General features: G+C 36.6%; 1 protein-coding gene and 1 long non-coding RNA gene across 11 annotated transcripts; both read left to right on the top strand.

Moving 5' to 3' along the window:
• Positions 1-4,007: 4,007 nt before the first annotated feature.
• LOC110785949 (uncharacterized) lies at positions 4,008-9,601 on the top strand. 10 transcript variants are annotated; one of them, XR_002532743.2, is made up of 9 exons: positions 4,008-4,232; positions 4,638-4,797; positions 5,864-5,979; positions 6,092-6,171; positions 6,778-6,858; positions 6,966-7,025; positions 7,259-7,378; positions 8,070-8,229; positions 9,300-9,601. XR_002532743.2 is itself a non-coding variant. In XM_056826343.1 (8 exons), exons 4-8 carry the CDS (start codon positions 6,115-6,117, stop codon positions 9,386-9,388), a joined length of 507 nt encoding a protein of 168 aa, XP_056682321.1. In that variant the 5' UTR covers positions 4,008-4,232; positions 4,706-4,797; positions 5,864-5,979; positions 6,092-6,114; the 3' UTR covers positions 9,389-9,601. The 10 variants fall into 10 exon arrangements, 4 of the variants coding, with proteins under 4 accessions (XP_056682321.1, XP_056682320.1, XP_056682319.1 ...); XR_008918344.1 differs by lacking the exon at positions 6,092-6,171; XR_008918341.1 differs by having other exon boundaries at positions 6,092-6,858.
• A 4,340-nt stretch (positions 9,602-13,941) lies between these two features.
• On the top strand, positions 13,942-15,164 carry LOC110785944 (uncharacterized). Its single transcript, XR_002532736.2, has 2 exons — positions 13,942-14,647; positions 14,754-15,164. It is a non-coding gene; the product is annotated as an uncharacterized lncRNA (long non-coding RNA).
• Positions 15,165-20,529: the final 5,365 nt, after the last annotated feature.

The raw sequence follows: 20,529 nt of genomic DNA, 5'->3' as shown, positions 1-20,529 counted from the left end.
AGGCAATAGTAATATGTCATGTAGTTTATGATAGGCTTCTATGGGTAGTTATTTGCGCCTGGCTTGGTACCGCTTCTATCGTAGATCCAACACATGCCCCGGTCGAGGTAGTGTCTTCAACAGACGAATTTCGCTCAAGAGGCCAACCCGCAAGTGCAAGCCAAGGGGGCATGCAGGCGAGAGGGACCTAGTGGGCGAGCGATTGGGTTTGGGACGGGTGTACTACTAGCGAAAGTGCCGAGTGGACAACATTCGAAGCGTATGCACCCCTCGATTGGCGGTGGGTATCCTTAGTCCAAACTCCCTGAGGGAGCCAAGATTCATTATGCGGTTCTGCCCGTTCACATTAATATGCTGATTTTCAGGTCGTCCCAACTTGATGGGGAAATAAACGCGGGGTAGGATCGTTTCACCCTTCGGCTATTTTGATTACCTACAAGCACGAGTATTTCCTTCACTATCCCCAGTGGAGTCGCCACTATGAGGGGGTCGAAAAAGCACGAGGCCAATGCGTGACCTCGTCCCTCGTGGGTGTGACGATTCTTTTTATTCAATCAAGTGTAATTGGATTTCCTGTGAGTTTACACCCAATTGACTAGTAATATAGGAGTCGCCATTCAGTTTTTAACGACAATGAGAAAAACTGACAAAACCCGGTTATCGTGACATAAAGGGAGTGCAATTATGTTTGACCACGACGGCCGTAGGTTCCCTTGTGATCCCTGATGTGGGGATCTCTCAACATACACCCGCAAGGTAGAGATTGAGGGTTCGGGGGACTGTAACTACCGAGAGGAGTACTCGCTCGTCGATAACTCCAGAGGCAGGATATCCTTACTAGCTCAGCATAAATAATTGAAGGGACATGCGTTAACTATTAAACTAATCTGAGTTGATTTTAGCAATATGCAACATATAATACTAGATCGATCACGATTATCTGATTTAAATAGCATTAAGGGACCTAGCATGATAATCCAATTTCCCAAAAATATTATATTTATTAAGCGTGATAGAACAATCAGATTTAGTTAGTTTAACAGTTCATAAAAAGGGCGAGGAAAGCAATTAAATCATAGAAAAGGGACACATTACGACGCACCCTTGAGAGGTGCGTCACGGTTCTAAAAAAACTAACCACTTTGACTTTGCTATTTCTCCTTTTTATTTAACGAATCTCAAATTATGGGATAGGATACGTTCTGTTCGATTTATGGATCGATTGCGACAGAACGCGTGAACAATTTCGCAGCGTGAGGCTTAGGCTAGGGGTTTGGAGTCAATACTCAGAATATGAATTGTGTGTTGTTATTTTCACGTCGAACTTAAGGCCATATTTATAGAAAAGAGTTTGTGGAAATATAGAATTGCAGAGCTCTAATCCACAAAGAATTAGGAAAAACACGTACCCAGGTAATTCCAGCGCCCAGGCCTGAGCGCCGAAGATTTCGGCGCCCAGAGCCAGGCGTTGAAAATAGGGTCTGGGCTGTTTTCTTAGTCAGATTCGGATTCCTGAAATCCGTAGTGTTTGAGACTTAATTGAGTCTTTTAGTGCGTATCAATTTCATGACGGAATGCATCTGGGCCCGTTACGAACTCTAGACTCGTTAGGATTTTAATTAATACGTAACTCTTATTTCCGAATCATATTAGGAATAGGATTCTCGCAGTTTTCTATCTCATTTAGGATTTATGTTGGAGTGCAACACCTAATTCTGACAGGTTTCTATCTTTTATGACTTGCCACTTTTAGAAGCTACCCTTTACGGGAGTTGCTATTTTTAGCAGGTTTCCATAAATAGCAGGTTTCGGGTGAAACGAGAAGGGTGATTGAGATTCGTTATTTTATAGGAGACGCGTTGTCAAGTGAAGATTTACGTTCTCATCATCGAACCTTCCCTTTCGGGAATGGGGACAAAAGTAGGTGTCTACAATAACTATATCAGCAAAAGACTAATTATAACAATAAAAATGTAACCATAAATTCATTTTTCATTTTCAGGTTTTTCCTTTTTCACGACACAGGTTATGCTTGTAACCCTTGAGTCGAAATTCCAACTAAAGATTTGGTTTATTGAAGTCTGATAAAAACTTAAAAAACACATTATACAAGTGTTTAAGTGGGTGTATAACACCAAATGCTTTTGAGAAGATCTGGAACTCGATGATAACTACTTTTAAGCTGGAAAACGATAACCGATTCAAAAGATTATACACTTTAAAAGACAAATGGCGTACAACTCTCAGCAAGGGGAAAAAAAATGTCATTTCACTTCTTATTAGATGTCAAAATCCTTGCTGAGAGTTGGACGATCTTACCGCCACCGTGATAACGGTTAAGATTATTACCAGAATTACGCAGCGGAATTAACTAACTTTCAAACTATAATTAATAGTTAATGGCCTCCATACAAAACGGAACCGTTACGGCCTAAACCAAAATATTTTATATCCATTAACTAGCAAATTAAATAGTTTGAGTAGTCATGACTAATAAAAGTAATAGAGTTTATTATGCAGGAGAAAAATATCTCTCAAACTTAATCCCATGTTTGATAACTTCTCCCACAAGTTATCTCTACAAACCTGTTAATTAAAATCTACTCCCCAACAACGCAAATGCAATGGTGGATCATCATAGGGTCATTAAGGAAAATGCCATGAACAAAAGAAACATGAAGCACAAAGTCAGCGAAAGCTGAGAATGAACAAGCTAGAATGAAATCCTAGTCTAACATGTTTCACTCAACAATATAAATAATCCACATGCAAAAGCTATTTAATAAACAATTAGTCATGGAGACAAGAATCGACATTTGACACGACTCTTGACTCATAGATTAATTAAAAATAAGCTTCGAACGGGCCAAAAGAAAATATCCATAAAAGGAATGGTGTTGGGAGCCCGCCAAACACCAAAAAAATAAATAAAGTACATGTCGGACCATACCGACGGAATTCCAACGCATAAAAGAAAGAATGAAACAACGTCTTGTATCATTGTTCATACTCATAAAAGAAAGAATAAATTAAATGTCGGACCATACCGACAGAATTCCGGGAAGACTCCCCCCATTGTTCATACTCAAGGTATATACGTTCCAAGAGTTTTGAAGCTTGTTCTGGTTGCACTTTACGTTAATTAATATTTTATTCATAAGGTGAACTCAAGACACAACACATAACATATATTCGCAACTAACAAACTCTTTTTAATCCATTAGGACTTGTGATCAACATACAAGACTCAAGTGATATTACTCCCATTGTTTTTTCCTTTTTTAAAAAACAAATGAAAACCGGAAATAACCTAAAATCCGCGCCCATCTTAAAAAAAATCTCCTTATTTATAAGTCGAAGTTAGGCAAGTGACCACTCGTTAGAAAGATTTTGAAGTCTAGAATCAAATACAATTTGGATATCTGCATTTGGAGTTGAATAACTTAGTTATGATCAAAAGAGTAGACGAGTGTCCGTATTCTACTTCTTTCACTATTCGCTTTGCTTGAAAACTCTTCCAACTCAATGTTTGTGCTCTTGAAAGTACATAATCTCTTGTATTGATTCAAATAAGTAGGAAATGCACAAAATACGTTAATTCCTACAATGATGAACCTGAAACTACAAGTACACTACAATGAGCACATTAGTACTAAAAATCGCTCCGAAGAGCTAATTTGAGATCAAAAAGTACTAAGGGACAGGGGTAAAAACATTATAAAATATGAGCATATCATCTACTCAGCCTAAAACCACGAGATTCCAAAGTTTTTCTCCATAAATCCAACTTACTTTCCACTCCTTCTTTTGTTTCATCAATCAACACAATATCATCTACAAACATCATGCACCAGGATATACCATCTTGATCACTAGTAGAAAAAAAGACATTTGCAGCAACCCATTCACAACTCACGTGATAACCGGTCGCTGCGAAAAGCAAATGGTCAACGCGGGTCAACCGTTTAATGATATTTTAGCAACTTTTAATGGGCTCTGAACGCTGCGAAAAAAAAATAGACTTAAATTGCAGCGCGGCGTGGTTACTGGAGGCTGCGAGTAAGTTGAATTCTCTCTCCCATTTCATACTCCCTCAAACCCTACCATACCCCCCCTCTCCTCTCTCTCCTCTCTCTCTCTTCATCAGATCTAACATTGCTAAGCCATGGGAGAGTCGTCGAACTACCTTGTATCGGAGCTCTGATTCACTACCAATTACCTCGAATTTAATTGTAAGTTTCTCAACTTCTTGTAGATTCGTTCCATTAATTGATTTTTAGTTTTCCGCTGTTAAATTTGTGCTTATTGCGCTAATCGTCGTCGTCAAATGTTGCATTAAGGTTTTGTTTGTGAGTGTAGACTTTGATTGATTTGGGCGTTTAAATTTCTTTTTTTTTGTATTTTTTTGCATTTAGCTTGTTAATGTTCCGATTTTTCAGCTTAGGGTTTCTTGTGAGTTTGAATATTGATTTATTTGTGCGTTATTTTTGTTTTTAATTTCGTTCAATTAGCTTGTTATGCCGCGTTTTGCCGTTTCGTCAGCTTAGGGTTTTGTTTGTTGAGTGTGAATTTATTGATTAGTGCATTTATATCTTAATGTCTGCTGCAATTTTGGTTCCGGTTGTGATTGTTTTCAGGTGTTTATTAATCTGACCTTGTAAACCTCTGCCTAAAGCCTAAAACCCATCAAGTTCCTCCACCGCAGAATTGCTCCATCGATGGGGAAAGGCGAAATGGAGCAGCTGACCTTTGAATTGAACCATGATTCTTCCAGTTTGTTGCTTCACCTACGGCAAGGTAATCTCTTTTCGAATTGTTCATTGCCGTCTTTTTCTAGGGTTTTGTCTGCATTGGTTTGGGGGTTTTTCTAAATCCCTAATTTCTTCAGCTTTTTTATTAATGGTTTTTTTTGTTATTTTTTGTTTTTTTAATGCTATTTTGTCTATTTTGGGTTCAAACTGGTTAAGGCTATTTGGAATTCACTCGATGTTTATTTGTAAATTTTCATATCTTTGAATAAATCCCGTGCAATTGAGTTGATTAATTTTCAAAGTTTTAGTTCTTTGGGATCTGGTTTTTGTATGGTTGATTTTATTTTTTGTAATAATCTATTCTCCTAAAATTAATTCATCAGACCACCATTACCAGTTTAATAATTTTTTATTAAAACTAATTTAATCAAGATACTTCTCTAGATTCAATTTCAGCAAACCCTTTGATATGCAAGGCAGTACAGAGGCTAGGTATTGATTATACAGTGTAATGATTCATGAAGCTACTGTTGAAAGCAAAATTAGGACTGAGTATAGTGTATAGTATTGTTCATTGGATGATCAATAACACTCGGAATGATAAAATACTAGGAAAAGCTCAGTGATTTTCCATGATTTCATGAACCTTAGTCTGCTACCTTTTAAAATCATTCTTTTTAAAATTTGGGTCTACATAAGGGTGACAGGATGAATTCATGTATGCTATGGAACAGTCTGATGCCGATTTTGATGAATTCATAGATGGTGGTGGTTGTGCATATTTTTCTGTCATTAACCTCTCCCTTTGTCCATTTCCTGTCCATTTCCTGTCCTGCATGCTTGAGGCCTAGGCGGGTTAGTGACTGTGTTTAACTACAAAGTTACTTAACCAGATATTTATGTCCTTACTTCTTCCATCTTTATAAATCAACGTTTGTTACAATTGGCACATTCATCCTCTTCGAATATGTTCATACTTTAGGTATGAGCTCACTGTTAAAGTTTGTGGCTTTCCAACAAGATGTCGTGTCATATAGCTATGGGTAGTCCATTTACACCCTTTTGACAAATTTCTTTTAATATGAATTAACATTTGAATTATTGATCTCCAGATGAACACTGAGCAGTATTTCTGCATTTATGTTGATCCACAAGGGAATTTGTCCAGGATTCCTGTCATACTTGATCAGATCGTGTTCCAGAATTTGTTCTTTGTCCACGCAATGATGTAATTATCGTGCTCATTAGTATTACCAGCAATTCTTGATTTATTTTCTCTTTTCCTACATTTTTATCCCTTGTCATGGAACGTCTTGTACTTATTTTCGAACCTTATCCAGTTGTCCCGAAGTTCAATCAACCTATGGAGTATGTTGCATTGGAGGGAAGATCTTCTGGATCAGTTTTGACTTATATTGGAGTATGTCCATTTAGTAGTATTTCTTATATTGCCAATCTTTATGGTCGTTTGTTTATGTTTTGGCAAGTGTTCATGACAGTTCCTTTGATTTTATGGACTCTAACTTGTGTTGTGACAGCAAATGGATGAGCGATTTTGACATGACACCTCCTGCTTTTGCAATGTTAACTTCAGCTGCAGGGACATTTTCTGCCCCGGCTGATGATACCTTTTAGCTATCTCTTTTAATGTTTTTCCTCCGCGTCTCTTTATTTCCCCTTCTCCCCCACGCCTCCCTGTTCTTTTCTTGTCCCCAAAGGTTGGTCTTCCTGTACCACATTATATTTTGTTAATCAAGTACCCGGTCTCAATTCAGCAAATCATGTGTTATTTATACTAGAGTTTTCTCCATGTTGAATTTCTTATTTTATTTTTTTGTTATTTACATGGTGAAATAATTCTGAAACTGATAGATGTTTTTGGTTTGTTCTTTTGTTTTTTTTTTCTATGTGTTATTTTTTTTGAATAAGAAGGCAATGTTGGGTCTGATCTATTCTTATTTATGTATTCTTTACTTGTTGAATGTGTTCTTATAGTGACTCTTGGCATCATATATTTTCACCACAGGGATCAGGAAACCAGTACAAAGGCTTAGTAGATTGTGTCAAGACTATTGTTAGGGAAGAGGGGGGCCCTGCCCTTTTAAAGGTAATATTTTCTGGAGCAAAGATGATTTTAATACTTGTATGCTGCTGCTAATTATCTGTTGAACTTGGCATTAGCTGTATTCTCTTAACTATTGGAATAAAATGTAGGTATGGAGTGTAGGAATCAAACCAGACCTCGCTTAACATTAGCGTTCTTTACAAGTAGAGGTTAGGATAATGCTTGATCCTTCTAATTATAAAATTACTAGGGAAATTTGCTTTTGCTTCAATACCATGTTACAATTTTAATATTTTACAATTATATGAAAGGTTTTATTTACCAGGTCTTATTTATTTTCTCTGTTCTCATTTGTTTTCTTTGTTTTATTTTATCATCAGTAACTCATTGCATGTTTCAACAGACCTTTTCAATCTGATCTGTTCTTATTTTATTGAAACAGGTATTCACAAACTTCCTGTTAATTGTGATGATGCATGCAACATGTCCATACGAAGAATTCCAGAGTAGGAGAATATTGTGTTGTAACTTGGAACTTCTAAAATTGGAACCTATAAAGTTGGTAAGCAGATGCTTATTAATTACTCTTGGTTATTTCTTCTGCTAGAATATTGTGTTGCAACTTGGAACTTCTGAAAGTATCTGGCCGGTAAATATCAAGATTTCTTTTATCATCTGATTTGTTTGGTCTTTTCCTCTTTGGGACGATTCCATGCTAGACTTAATATTTTAGCTGGTCTGAGTCTGGTACAAATTGGAACCAAATCTGGTCTTTGTTGTAGTTTTGGGTGGTTTTATTGACTGGAGACTGATTCTGGTCATTTTTGGGTTAATTTTGTTGTATGTTGTTTGTTTGTTTTATGTTATTTAGGTCGATTTTGTTAATTTTTCTGGCCGAATTGGTTTGAGTCTTAATCTCTATTTGTTCTTGGAATTTTGTTTAGTTCTTGCGACTGAATTCGTTCAGCTTTTATGCTCCATCTTTATTTTTTTGAATTTTTTTCTTCTTATTTTGTAATTCTAGCTTCATTTAATTAAAAAATTTAACCAGTTACTATGCTATTTCGATTCTGAAACTACTCGTTGTCGCCTATTTCAATAGATTCTAAGCAAAAACTTCTAGTCCATGTCTGTTAGGTGCTGGATGCTACTCATGAGAATTATATGTATCCGTTAGGTGTAATATATTCTATATAATGTCACATAGTCCATGTCTTACATTATTAATTAGGGCTGGATGACATATCTTGTAGGTCGCTGTTGTTATTGACATGACGAAATTGATGAGATGCTTCTTGAAAACTACTAGTGGTAGTGCCATTAAACAGTTTTCTAAATTTTTAGAGAACAATGATGATACTAGTGATGGTGGAGGGGCTCCAGTTTTCACATTTTTGTCCATCTCTGCCCATGGTATGTTGATAATTGTTGGGTTTTCTAAGACATCTTTAAGTAATGAATGCTAACAACTCCATGTGTGACTGCTTGTTCTAGAAATCTAGAATACCTTAGTGCTTGTTCGTTGTTGTATTGTACCCATAGAGTTTTATTTAAATTTTAATGATCATGTACAACACCTTTAACTTCTTAGTCAAATCATTGACAATATAAATGAAAAGGGCAGGAGCACCAAAGGCAGAGAGCAGGACTATCTACTTAAAGAAAACTGATTGAATTCTTTCAGTAAGGATGTTAGATAAAGTAGTTATCATTGTTCACACAATAGATCTTTTTATTAGCAATGAGAATTGAGAAAACAAGGTAATACCATGGCATAGTAATTGTGTGCTAGAGGACATAGTTTGAACTGTGAACTGTGGGCAATTTCAGTTGCAATTTCAGTCCTTCTGTGAAATTATTTAGACTTATGTATATTGATGATCTAGAGCTTATTGTCTATAATTGCAACATACTGCTACATGCTTAGTAATCAATGTCGACCTGATATCTTATTTATTTATTTATTTGTTCATTTGGGGGACGGGGATAGATAATGGTTAAGAATGTAAACAACCTGGAAAAGACTTGTGTTTGTCCACCTCGGAATTTTTTCAATATCTGACTTGCCACCTGTCTCTTACGAGAGTCTGAAATTATGTTGATTGTTGAGTTTCTTTATGAGAATCAAAGCCCAAGTATCGAATGGAAAATCGTTTTGGACTTTGATCTTCTTTGAAAAATTATATTCTTTGTCATGACTGTATTTTAGATCACATAGACAAAGTAGTTGATAGACATAATAATTTAACTTTTGAAGTAGTAATGCAAACGACATAGAAATACAACCAGTAACAAAGAATAAAGTCAATAAAATACTACATTTACTTATTGTGTTTAATGGGGTAATGCAAAATATACCTTTGTTTTTTAAAGTTATTCGATGTTGGTTTATTTGTCGGGGAAGAAAATTTTCATATGTATTATCGGGGAAGTACTAATCCCCCGACCTCTCATATTGATTTATTTGTTAAATTTCTTTGCAGGGCTCGGTACGAGGAGGATGACACTCATTCAAAGAGAGGTGTTCTCCTGCTGTATAGAGCAAGGTGGGCAACGGATAGGAGAAGGGTGATTATTTTTTAATATTTGTATGAACTTAATTACAATTGAGGTGGGTTATTGTTAGTTTGGCTTGTCAACTCAAAGTTTTGGTTGACATTTTTTGTTTATTGATTTAGTCAGGTACTGAGTATTGTTCATCGTTCATCTGATTGTTTTAATTAGGATAGAAATGTTGATGTAATATGTAGATTGATTGAATATCAATTGTTGGTTTGGCTTAGAATGTGATGGTGGCTTGGTGTTTATTGCTATAATTAGGTGGTGGGTGTATTGCATTTGGTTGTTTCATTAGGGATTATTCTGGCAATGGATTGTTCATCTGATTATTTTTTTATAAAATAAATGTACTATTTACAGTGCGTACTGTTAAGTGAATGCTGCGAATAGTTACAGAAATGGGGCTTTGAAACCACTTTTTGCAGCGCTTGCGTACTGCAAAGGGCTGCAAAAAATGGACTTTTTGTAGCGCGTGTGAGACACCATGCGCTGCAATTAATGGCTTTTTGCAGCGTTTGTGTTCGCTGCAAATAAAAGCCCACTATTTGCAGCCATCACACTTGCAGCGCTCAAAAACGCTACAAAATGCCCCTTTTACCCGCGCTGCAAATGACATTCATGAATTGACCTCGTCAATTCGTCCATGACTATAGCAAAAAGAAATAGGCTAAGTGCGGAACCTTGATGCACTCCAATCATAATGGGGAATTTTTCGGTCTTACCAACACTAGTTCTCACACTCGTGCTAACTCCCTCATACATGTCCTTGAGGATATCAACATACTTCCTCGGAATTCCTTTTCTACTTAATTCCCACCAAAGAATTTCCCTTGGTACCTTATCATACGCCTTCTCCAAATCAATGAAAACCACATGTAAATCCTTCTTCTTATCCCGATAATTCTCCATTAGTTTCCTTATAAGATGAATGGTCCCTATAGTCGATCTCCCAGGCATAAATAAAAAACTAGTTCTCCGAAATTTTCACAATCCTCCTCAATCTTTGCTCAATAATCCGCTCCCAAAGTTTCATAGTATGACTCATTAGTTTGATTCCTTGATAGTTGGCACAATCCTGGTCATCACCCTTATTCTTATACAAGGGGATGATAGTACTTTTCCCCCACTCTAATGGCATCCTATTATTTCCCCAAATCTTGTTGAAAAGAGTTGTTAACCATACAACTCCTCTCTCTCCCAAGCATCTCCAGACTTCCATAGGTATACCATCAGGCCCCACTGCCCTCTTGCGTCCCATCTTTTTCAGTGCCATTTAGACTTCTCTCTTTTGAATTCTTCGCATAAAGTCTAGGTTAACCATATCCCCAGGGATACTTGTATCCCCAATATCGTACCCTTGATCCCCGTTGTACAAGCTATCAAAGTAGAACCCCTATCTATCATTGATTTCCTTATCTCCCACCAAAACTTTTTTATCAACATCTTTCACACATTTAATCCTCTCTATGTCTCGCGTCTTTTTGTCTCTCATTCGAGCAAGTCTATAGATGTCCTTTTCCCCTTCTTTTGAATCTAATCTTGCGTATATATCCTGTTTCACCTTTGCTCTTGCCTCTCGTACGGCCTTTTTGCTTCCCTTTTAGCCTCCTTGTACTTCTCGTAGTTCTCATCACTTCTACATTTTCCCAACTCTTTATAGCATTCTCGTTTTCTCTTTATCGCTTGCTGCTCAACTTCGTTCCACCAAGATGTGTCCTTACTTAGTTGCATGATTCCTTTAGATTCCCCTAGGACCTCTTTCGCCACTCCCTTTATGGTTCGCTCCATTCTTGTGCATAATGACTCTATATCCAAATCCATATAACCGTCCCAAATACCTTCACTTGCCACCTTTCCACGAATTTTAGTTGTTGCTCCCCTTGAATTTTCCACCACTTGATCCTAGACTCCACTAGTGGTCTTCTCCTCCTTACATAACTTCTACCTCGAAAATCAAGTACCACAAGTCTATGTTTGGTTGATGTACTCTCACTCGGAATCACCTTACAATTGGTGTAGCACTGTCTCAAAGCAATCCTTACTAAATCTGAATCGTATTACCTCCACTCCTATAGGTTACTAGGTGAGAGTCTCTTTTCTAAAACCAAGTGTTCATTATACCCAAGTCATATGCCAATGCGAAATCCAAAATAGCATTTCCCGCTTCATTCCGATTCCCATACCCAAAACCACCATGAATGCTTTCAAATCCATCGCGATTCGAGCCTACATGTCGGTTGAGATCCCCACCAGTGATCAGTTTCTCACTTCTAGGACACGTTGCACCACTTCTTCTAAATCCTCCCAGAATTCTTGTCTAGTTGAAGAACCTAGTCCTGCTTGTGGTGCATAGGCACTCACAATAATCAAAACTTCATCCCCTATCACAAGCTTAATACTCATAATTCGATCACTCTTTCGGGACACGTCCACTGCATCATCAATATATTCTCAGTCAATAAGGATACCTACCCCAATCCTACCCCTAGTTTTTCCCAAATACCAAAGCTTATCACCCCATGGAGCTATTTCTCTTGCATTGTTTCCAACCCACTTGGTCTCCCCTGCAAACATAATATGTTAATTCTCCTCCTTCTCATAAACTCTACTAATTCAACTGATCTCCCTGTCAAAGAGCCAATGTTCCACGTCCCAAAATGCATCCTAATACCCTTACCCTTACCCCTGCCCTTACCATGAAACCTTGGATAGTTAACACCACCCTCGGGTGGCGCGCCGCTTCCGGGCGACGGCCTAGCAACCCTTGCATATTTTCCACTACACTCGAACCTACAAAGTGTAGCGCACCCTTGCATATTTTGACACCACCCTCAAGTGTAGGGGTGGCGCGCCGCTTCTGGGCGACGACCTAGCAACCCTCGCATATTTTTCACTACACTCGAGCTTAAGAGGTGTAGCGCGTCGCTGAGAAGGGGACGACCCCACGATATTCCATTGTCGATTCATGTCATGATATGTGACTAATTATTTTTACTGTTGGCCGCCACCAACCTACCGCAACCTTCCTCCTTTATCCGGGCTTGGGACCGGCAGTGAATGCCGCATACGCAATACTCACAGGCGGAGTTGGTGGTTATACCGCTATCATGTTATGTATTTAACTTTAAACCCCTACATAAACATCATTGGATTAATTAGAAACTTGAAGATTATAAAAATAGAATATAGAAAATGTAGAAGATTAGTGTTGAGATTAGAGCCTCGGAAGTTAACCTAGGTCCTCTAGGTTGAAGCTTCGTTGTTTGAGCTCCAATTTCTTGATAGTTGAACTTGAGATTAGTCTTTGAGTTTTGAGATTAGTACTTGAGTTTTGTAGAATTTTTTATGAGTGAAGAATTGGAAAATTTTGTATTCTCAGGAGAGTATTTTGTTATAGTTTTACTATTATTTCTCTTTTGATCTCCTCCTCCACTTGTTGGAAAAATTGGGGATATTTTTAGAGACTTGGACTGGGGACAAAGCACAAGGGGGTGCGCCAGGCACAAGTGGTGCACTACAAGAAAATTTGTTTACAGGGGCAAGTCATAATTGCCTCTGAAAACAAGGATGTAGCCTCTAATGAGTTTTGAAGCAAAAAAGTGGATGCCTCTAATAATTCGGTCGCTAATTAGTGGTTGCCTCTAAAGGCTTATTTTTGAGGTAATACAATGTGTTGCTTCTAAAAGCACATACATTTAGAGGTAACTATATGATCTTGCCTCAAAATATAATTAGAGGCAGTGTAAAAGTTGTATCTAAAACTTACATCTATTTAGGGGGAACCATATAATATTGCCTCAGAATATAATTAGTGACAAACAAGGGAAAATGAGAGAAGTCATACATATCCTAGAGATAAGGATCATATGCTTTCTCTGTAGAAGTAATAAAGTGACAGGCTGATCTCGGTCCCTAATTACTTTACATATGGCCAATCATTTATATAAGCAATGAGAAAATATGAAATATATGAAGTATATATTCATATGCCAACTTGAGAAGTCTTTTCTTATAGCATATTGCAAGATCTACTCCTCATATTTTACAGTAAAGTTTGTCATAAAGTTGCAAACTATGCAGCCACTGAAATAATTCACAAAGAAATAGTAGCTGACCAACACTCTTTCTTTACCCTCACTTATTGAAACATGTTAAATATTCAACTAATTATATTCATTTCATTCGGCTACTGAAACATGTAAAGAATACATCTATTTATATACTTTGGAACATAATATTAGGTATACTGATCACCGACCAAGACAGTAAGAGTATGAACAATAAACTGTTTACACGCTCCAAATTGATCAGGTACAATAATATAGTTATAGAGAAATAGTTGAGGTTGACCATTCAAAAACCATGCTCCAAAATCAGAAGATAGAATCATGTAGACTCATGACAACACTGGCTTAAACGCAGATGCAGAGACTAATGCAGACACTTACGGAGGTGCTGATGGTGACGGTGACGTTGACTAATATTGTAACAGCCCTGATTTTTAAGCATTACTTAATATGATATGAAGAGTAATTATCGTCTTAAACATGTTGTTAGAATTTCTCTTAAGCCTAAATTGAGATTAAGACCTTCAAAACTTCATTTAAAGATGAATGAATTTGATTTGATTTTTATTATATTTAATTTATTCTCCGAATGAATTCTCGAGTTTTACATCGAGATAATTTAATTTTATTGGAAATTTATTCGTTTAAAGCGCTTGGATTTTTGATAATTTCTAAACTAATTTATTTAAAAAAAAAAACATAATTTACAAGTCCTTAATTTAATTGTTTAATGTTTTTTTTTGCTAAGCAATTGTTTAATGTTTTAATTGGGAATTTGCGAATATGATTTTGTTGATTAAATAGATAACCAAATTGTTTTATCTTGTTGTCAAATTTCCATTACTTCTTAATTTATGTGGCAAAACATTTCTAGAGGAACCTAAGCCCAACCACAAGCCCATTATTTCTTTTACAAATGAACCAAAACCCAAACCCAAACCCATCTCCCTCATTTTCCATTCTCTCTCCTCACGGTGAGTCTCTCTCTCCTCCTCCTTGCTCCGCCGCCCCACCGACGCCGTACTCCCTTCTCCTCCGCATGCACAACTGATGTCGTGTGTTGCTAGTGTTGTTGTTGATCTATCTCTGCCCGTTTTCTTGCTCTGCCTTCCCCTCCTCCCTCGCAGCACCGCCACCGCCACCGCCACCGCCACCGCCAATGGTGGCCATGGACATCACTTTCATCATGCTCCATCTCCCAAATGGTAATCTATTCTTTTTCCTCTTCTAGTTGATTAACTTAAATTGAATCAAAGATCCCAAATTAAGCTAAAACCCTTACTCAAATTTTCTCTCTCCTCTGAGTTGTAGCCACCACCGATGCCTCCACGGCTGGTCGTTTAGCCGGTCGGTGTTGCAAGTGGTTTTCTCAAATGGTTGTTGATTGTTGTTGTAGCTGACTTTTGTGGCCCCTCATTCCTTCTTTGCTTATGTTCCGGTGCTCCATCGCCGCCACTGCCACCCCGCCGCCTCCCCTTCGTCGCTGCCTGCGGAGACCTTGCTCCCCAGCCACCGCTATTGTTGTTGTTGTTGTTGTTGTTGTTGTTGTTCCGATCTTGTTGTTGCTAAATCCTTCTTGCTCTTCCATTTATATTTAAAGGTATACTTCAATTCCTTTTAGAGTTATTTTAGTTTAGCCCAATTAGATTGAAATAGTTATTGGGAATCAATTTGTCATTGATTAATTATTTTGATTTTATGAAAATAATTTCAGTAGTTTAATTAAGTGATTTCGATTATGTAATTGAACAATTCAAGTTAATATTTCGTATTCTAAAATAAATTGTTGATGATAATGTAACTAAGATTTTCTGGATTTTCTGGTTTGGTTTTATTGATTGAGTAGTCTTTATAAGTACCTTACTAAGTTATTATTACTTTGATTCCATGGAAATTATTTTTCTTTTTCTTTTTCGAATGAAGGCGATTTTGATAATATACTTGAGTAAGTCATGTTTATTTTTCTTAATGCAAACAAGGATTCTAATGTGGAAATATGATTGAGTTTTCTAAATTGATTCTGTTAATAAAATAAAATGTTATAATTATGGTTTCAGTCATAATCCATGTCTATCAACCCAAGTCGGTTTCTCGAGGTAGAATATGTCATGTTCGTTTCAAAATTATGTTTTCGAAAATCATTTGGGATTCTAAAGAGTTTATCAACTTCTAGTTGATTCTAAAGAGTTTATCAACCTGATTAAACGTTTGCCTCTAATTCTCCATGTTTCTAAGCTTTTTCCTACAAATCTCTTGCTACCCACTCTGTAATAAATATCAAAGATTAGTTTGATCAACTTGCATGCAAGAAAAGAGGAGAGGAAAATGGAGGAGAAGAGAAATGGTAGCTCAGCTACCTTCGCTGGTTTTGGGCGAGCAGAAGAGAGAGAAAGAAAGGATCTGGGAAAGTGGTAAATGAATGAGAAATGGGTGGAGGTTACTATGATACTAAGGTATGTTCCTTGGGGATGCAAAATGTCAAAAGGCCCCTTATTTGGATGAGTTTAAGAGGGTTAAAAGGGTCTCTCACTATGACCTTGCTGACCAGATTTTCCACTGGTTCCTAGGCTTGATTAAAAGCTCTTATCTAAATTTAACTTAATCTATTCCCAAAAATAATGCTTAATAATTAACTATACCAAGTATATGGTCCAATTTCATAATCAAAACTTCCCTCAAATAAATATTTCCTTCATTCGAGGTTGCAGAAAACGCTACGTGATAACTTATACTGTGATTAGATTAACTACTTGTTTGAATTGTTACTTAACTAGTATATATGGATGTATATATATATAAAGAATAATTAAATAGTTTCATAGGTCATATTTCTAACTAACAACACAAAAGAAAAACAAACCAAGTTCGTTTGATTTATTTAATTAATTCAGGAACTTGATTAGCACATAGGTTAAGGGCAAGCTATTACAGGCTACCCTACTTAAAGAAGTATCGTCCCAAAACTTTAACCATTACCTTCAAAGAGTTGAGGATATCGTTGTCGCATATCAGTTTCTTTCTCCCACGTAGCCTCCTCCGCCCCATGATTCGACCACGAAACTTTAACCAAAGGGATGACTTTGTTCCTCAAGTTCTTATCTTTCTTATCCAGTATGCGGAGAGGTTTCTCCTCAAAGTGCTGAGCTTAATCTAGTTGTAATGGTTCATAGGTGAGCACATGTGAAGGATCGTACACATACTTCCGTAGTTGTGACACATGAAAAACGTTGTGCACCCGGGATAGCTCCACTGGTAAAGCTATTTCATAAGCCACCTCTCCAACTCTGCTGAGGATTTCATAAGGTCCGATGTATTTTGGACTCAGCTTCCCTCGTATTCCAAACCTTTTCACCACAATAATCCTTCATTTTTATTTATTACCTTATAGGAAAAATTCGGCTCTGATACCAACTATAATAGCCCGTAAATATGTATAGGCATTTATTAACTAGACAACGGAAGTCTAACCCTGGATTAACGGGCTATTACACATGGAACCATCCTTTAAGTCATTACAAAACATGATATGTTTGAAGGTACTTGACCACAATAACATAGATAGTACAAGATTTACAACCCATTCCTTCAGCCAAAATACATTACTTGTCTACATATGTAAGACCAGCTAACCACAAAACCTAAGATACTATTTAATTACATTATTCATCACACAATATATACATTAAGCAAAAGAACCACCACACTGAACCCCATCACAGCTTACCTGCATGATCCACGAGTGTCTTCCCGCATCAGGACAGGGTCAAAAACAAAACACACAGTCAGCACAAAGCTGAGTACACAACAGTTTGAAATAAGGGATAATGTGGAAAATAATAATAAAAGAGAAGAAAATGGAAACAAAATAGTCACCTTATATACAAACAAATTATCGATTTCAGAATTAAATGTTTACAACACCTTTTTTTTTTTTTAAAAAAAAGTACTTGGTTTAAAGAAATTCTTCAAAGGGTTGCCTTAAGGGAAAGTGAACACGAATAGGGAGGGGTTATTCAACCAACTATCCCTAGACCACTGGGGCCGTCCCCTCCTCTTTAAACTTACGCTTGCAAGGCTTTACTAGGACATGTCCATAATTACTGGTCTATCCCGCCTCTACGAGTCTAATTTTGTAGCACTCGCTTTACGGCCAAGCCGCTTTAACGGGTCTATCCCGCCGAACTACAAGTCAACCATTGTGGCACTCGCTTTTAATGTTTTTTATCACCGTGATACACGACTACTTCTCTAGGCCAAAAGGTTTTAGCTATTTAATTATGTAATGTTGGTTTGATTCAAGACAAATCATGGCTTCACACCCTAGTACTTTTAGAAAGAAAACACAAATCAGAGTTTTACTTAAGTCAAAATTTGAAGATTCACTTAACAACTTGATTTTTGTTTCTAAAGCAATGTGGTTGGGTAGTAACCTAAACACTTCTTTAACTTATTTGAAAAGATATTATTTAAAATAATCTTTAATAGTTGTCATTGCCTTAGTTCAACATCGTGGTTGACAATAAGAGTTAGTCTTAAGAAAAATTAATTCAAAGCACAAATATTTCAAAATAAAATTTGGAAATCGGTAGTAAGAAATTTAGTTAGGTTTAACTATTGTGTTAACACCTTATCGTTTATAGTTGAAATCCCTTGGGTGAAACCTAATGAATCCATGTGAACATCGTAAGAATTTATTCCTTGACAAATTGATTTTAGAAACTTAAAAGTAGTTTTCTCTTAAACATGCTTTCAATAAGGATTTCGGTTTCAATTTAAATGATTATAAAGGCCTAATAGTTGAACTTTTCTAAAACCAAATTAGTAAACACCATTATTCTATTGAAATTTATGATTAATAAAGGGGAATAATGTGATTTCAGAATTAGCTTTCTATTTGGTTGTTTAAGCAAGTCACACAATAATTTATTAATGGAAAGCCCAACTAGATTAATTTCTGAAAACATGCAACTTAAGAAATGCAATCTTCCTCACAAAAACAAGGGCTATTAATCTTTTCATACAATCAGAAATCTCAAGTTACCATTCACAACAACAAATCACCACAAAAAGATTGAAATTCATCACCAAAACCCTTAATCACCAAGATGTTAAACTAAGGCAATTCTTGTTTGGAAAAATCCATACTTTCATAACATGCAAACATTCTTAAACATTTTTGATATCAAATACAGCAAGAAAACATGGCTATTAAACATTCACAAGTCCTACAACTCTTTAATTCGACCAAGAATTAAAATCCATCCATAAATCCCAATTTCATTGTTATTTCAAAATTCCAGTTCTGAGTGTGTATCTTACAACAGAGGTTTTGTTGACCTAAACTCCTTTTTTACCCACGAAACTTTACACCAAGCTGCACCTCATATCAATGAACAAAAATCATCATGAAGCCAGTCCAAGATATCCAACTAGTGACTGAGTTCCAGATTTACCTAATTAAAGTTTGCCTCTAATTCTTCATGTTCCCAAGCTTTTTCCTACAAATCTCTTGCTAGGCACTCTGTAATAAACATCAAAGATTAGTTTGATCAACTTGCATGCAAGAAAAGAGAAGAGGAAAACGGAGGAGAAGAGAAATGGAAGCTCAGCTACCTTCGCTGGTTTTGGGCGAGCAGAAGAGAGAGAAAGAAAGGTTCTGGGCAAGTGGTAAATGAATGAGAAATGGGTGGAGGTTACTATGATACTAAGGTATGTTCCTTGGGGATGCAAAATGTCAAAAATCCCCTTATTTAGATGAGTTTAAGAGGGTTAAAAGGGTCTCTCACTATGACCTTGCTGACCAGATTTTCCACTGGTTCCTAGGCCTGATTAAAAGCTCTCTTCTAAATTTAACTTAATCTATTCCCAAAAATAATGCTTAATAATTTACTATACCAAGTATATGGCTCAATTTCATAGTCAAAACTTCTCTCAAATAAATAATTCCTTCATCTGAGGTTGCAGAAAACGCTACGTGATAACTTATACTGTGATTAGATTAACTACTTGTTTGAATTGTTACTTAACTAGTATATATGGATGTATATATATATATAAAGAATAATTAAATAGTTTCATAGGTCATATTTCTAACTAACAACACAAAAGAAAAACAAACCATGTTTGTTTGATTTATTTAATTAATCCAGGAACTTGATTAGCACATAGGTTAAGAGCAAGCTATTACAGGCTACCCTACTTAATTAAAGAAGTTTCGTCCTGAAACTTTAATCATTACCTTCAAAGAGTTGAGGATATCATTGTCACATATCAGTTTCTTTCTCCCACGTAGCCTCCTCCGCCCCATGATTCAACCACAAAACTTTAACCAAAGGGATTACTTTGTTCCTCAAGTTCTTATCTTTCTTATCCAGTATGCGAAGAGGTTTCTCCTCATAGTGTAGAGCTTCATCTAGTGGTAATGGTTCGTAGGTGAGCACATGTGAAGGATCATACACATACTTCCGTAGTTGTGAGACATGAAAAACGTTGTGCACCCAGGAGAGCTCCACTGGTAAAGCTATTTCATAAGCCACCTCTCCAACTCTGCTGAGGATTTCATAAGGTCCGATGTATTTTGGACTCAGCTTCCGTCGAATTCCAAACCTTTTCACCACAAAAATCCTTCATTTTTATTTATTACCTTATAGGAAAAACTTCGACTCTGATACCAACTGTAATAGCCCACAAATATAGGCATTCATTAACTAGACATCGGAAGTCTAACCCTGGATTAACGGGCTATTACACAAGGAACCATCCTTTAAGTCATTACAAAACATGATATGTTTAAAGGTACTCGACCACAATAACATAGATAATACAAGACTTACAACTCATTCCTTCAGCCAAAATACATTACTTGTCTACATATGTAAGACCAGCTAACCACAAAACCTAAGATACTATTTAATTACATTATTCATCACACAATATATACATTAAGCAAAATAACTAACATCACTGAACCCCATTACAGCCTACCTGCACGATCCACGAGGGTCTGCCCCCACTATGACAGGTTCAAAAACAAAACACACAGTCAGCACAAAGCTGAGTACACAACAGTTTAAAATAAGGGATAACG

This window comes from Spinacia oleracea, chromosome 4 (assembly GCF_020520425.1).
Source record: "Spinacia oleracea cultivar Varoflay chromosome 4, BTI_SOV_V1, whole genome shotgun sequence".
In the NCBI taxonomy this organism is placed as follows: domain Eukaryota; kingdom Viridiplantae; phylum Streptophyta; class Magnoliopsida; order Caryophyllales; family Amaranthaceae; genus Spinacia; species Spinacia oleracea.
This window is presented reverse-complemented; position numbering and strand designations above follow the sequence as displayed.

What these genes read in the sequence shown, in the direction of transcription:
- LOC110785949 (XM_056826343.1), top strand. Translation starts at nt 6,115, where the DNA reads ATGGAGTATGTTGCATTGGAGGGAAGATCTTCTGGATCAGTTTTGACT. An exon ending in CAGTTTTGACTTATATTGGA is followed by an intron (nt 6,172 to 6,777) that starts GTATGTCCATTT and finishes TTTTCACCACAG; the next exon opens with GGATCAGGAAACCAGTACAA. An exon ending in TTTGTCCATCTCTGCCCATG is followed by an intron (nt 8,230 to 9,299) that starts GTATGTTGATAA and finishes ATTTCTTTGCAG; the next exon opens with GGCTCGGTACGAGGAGGATG.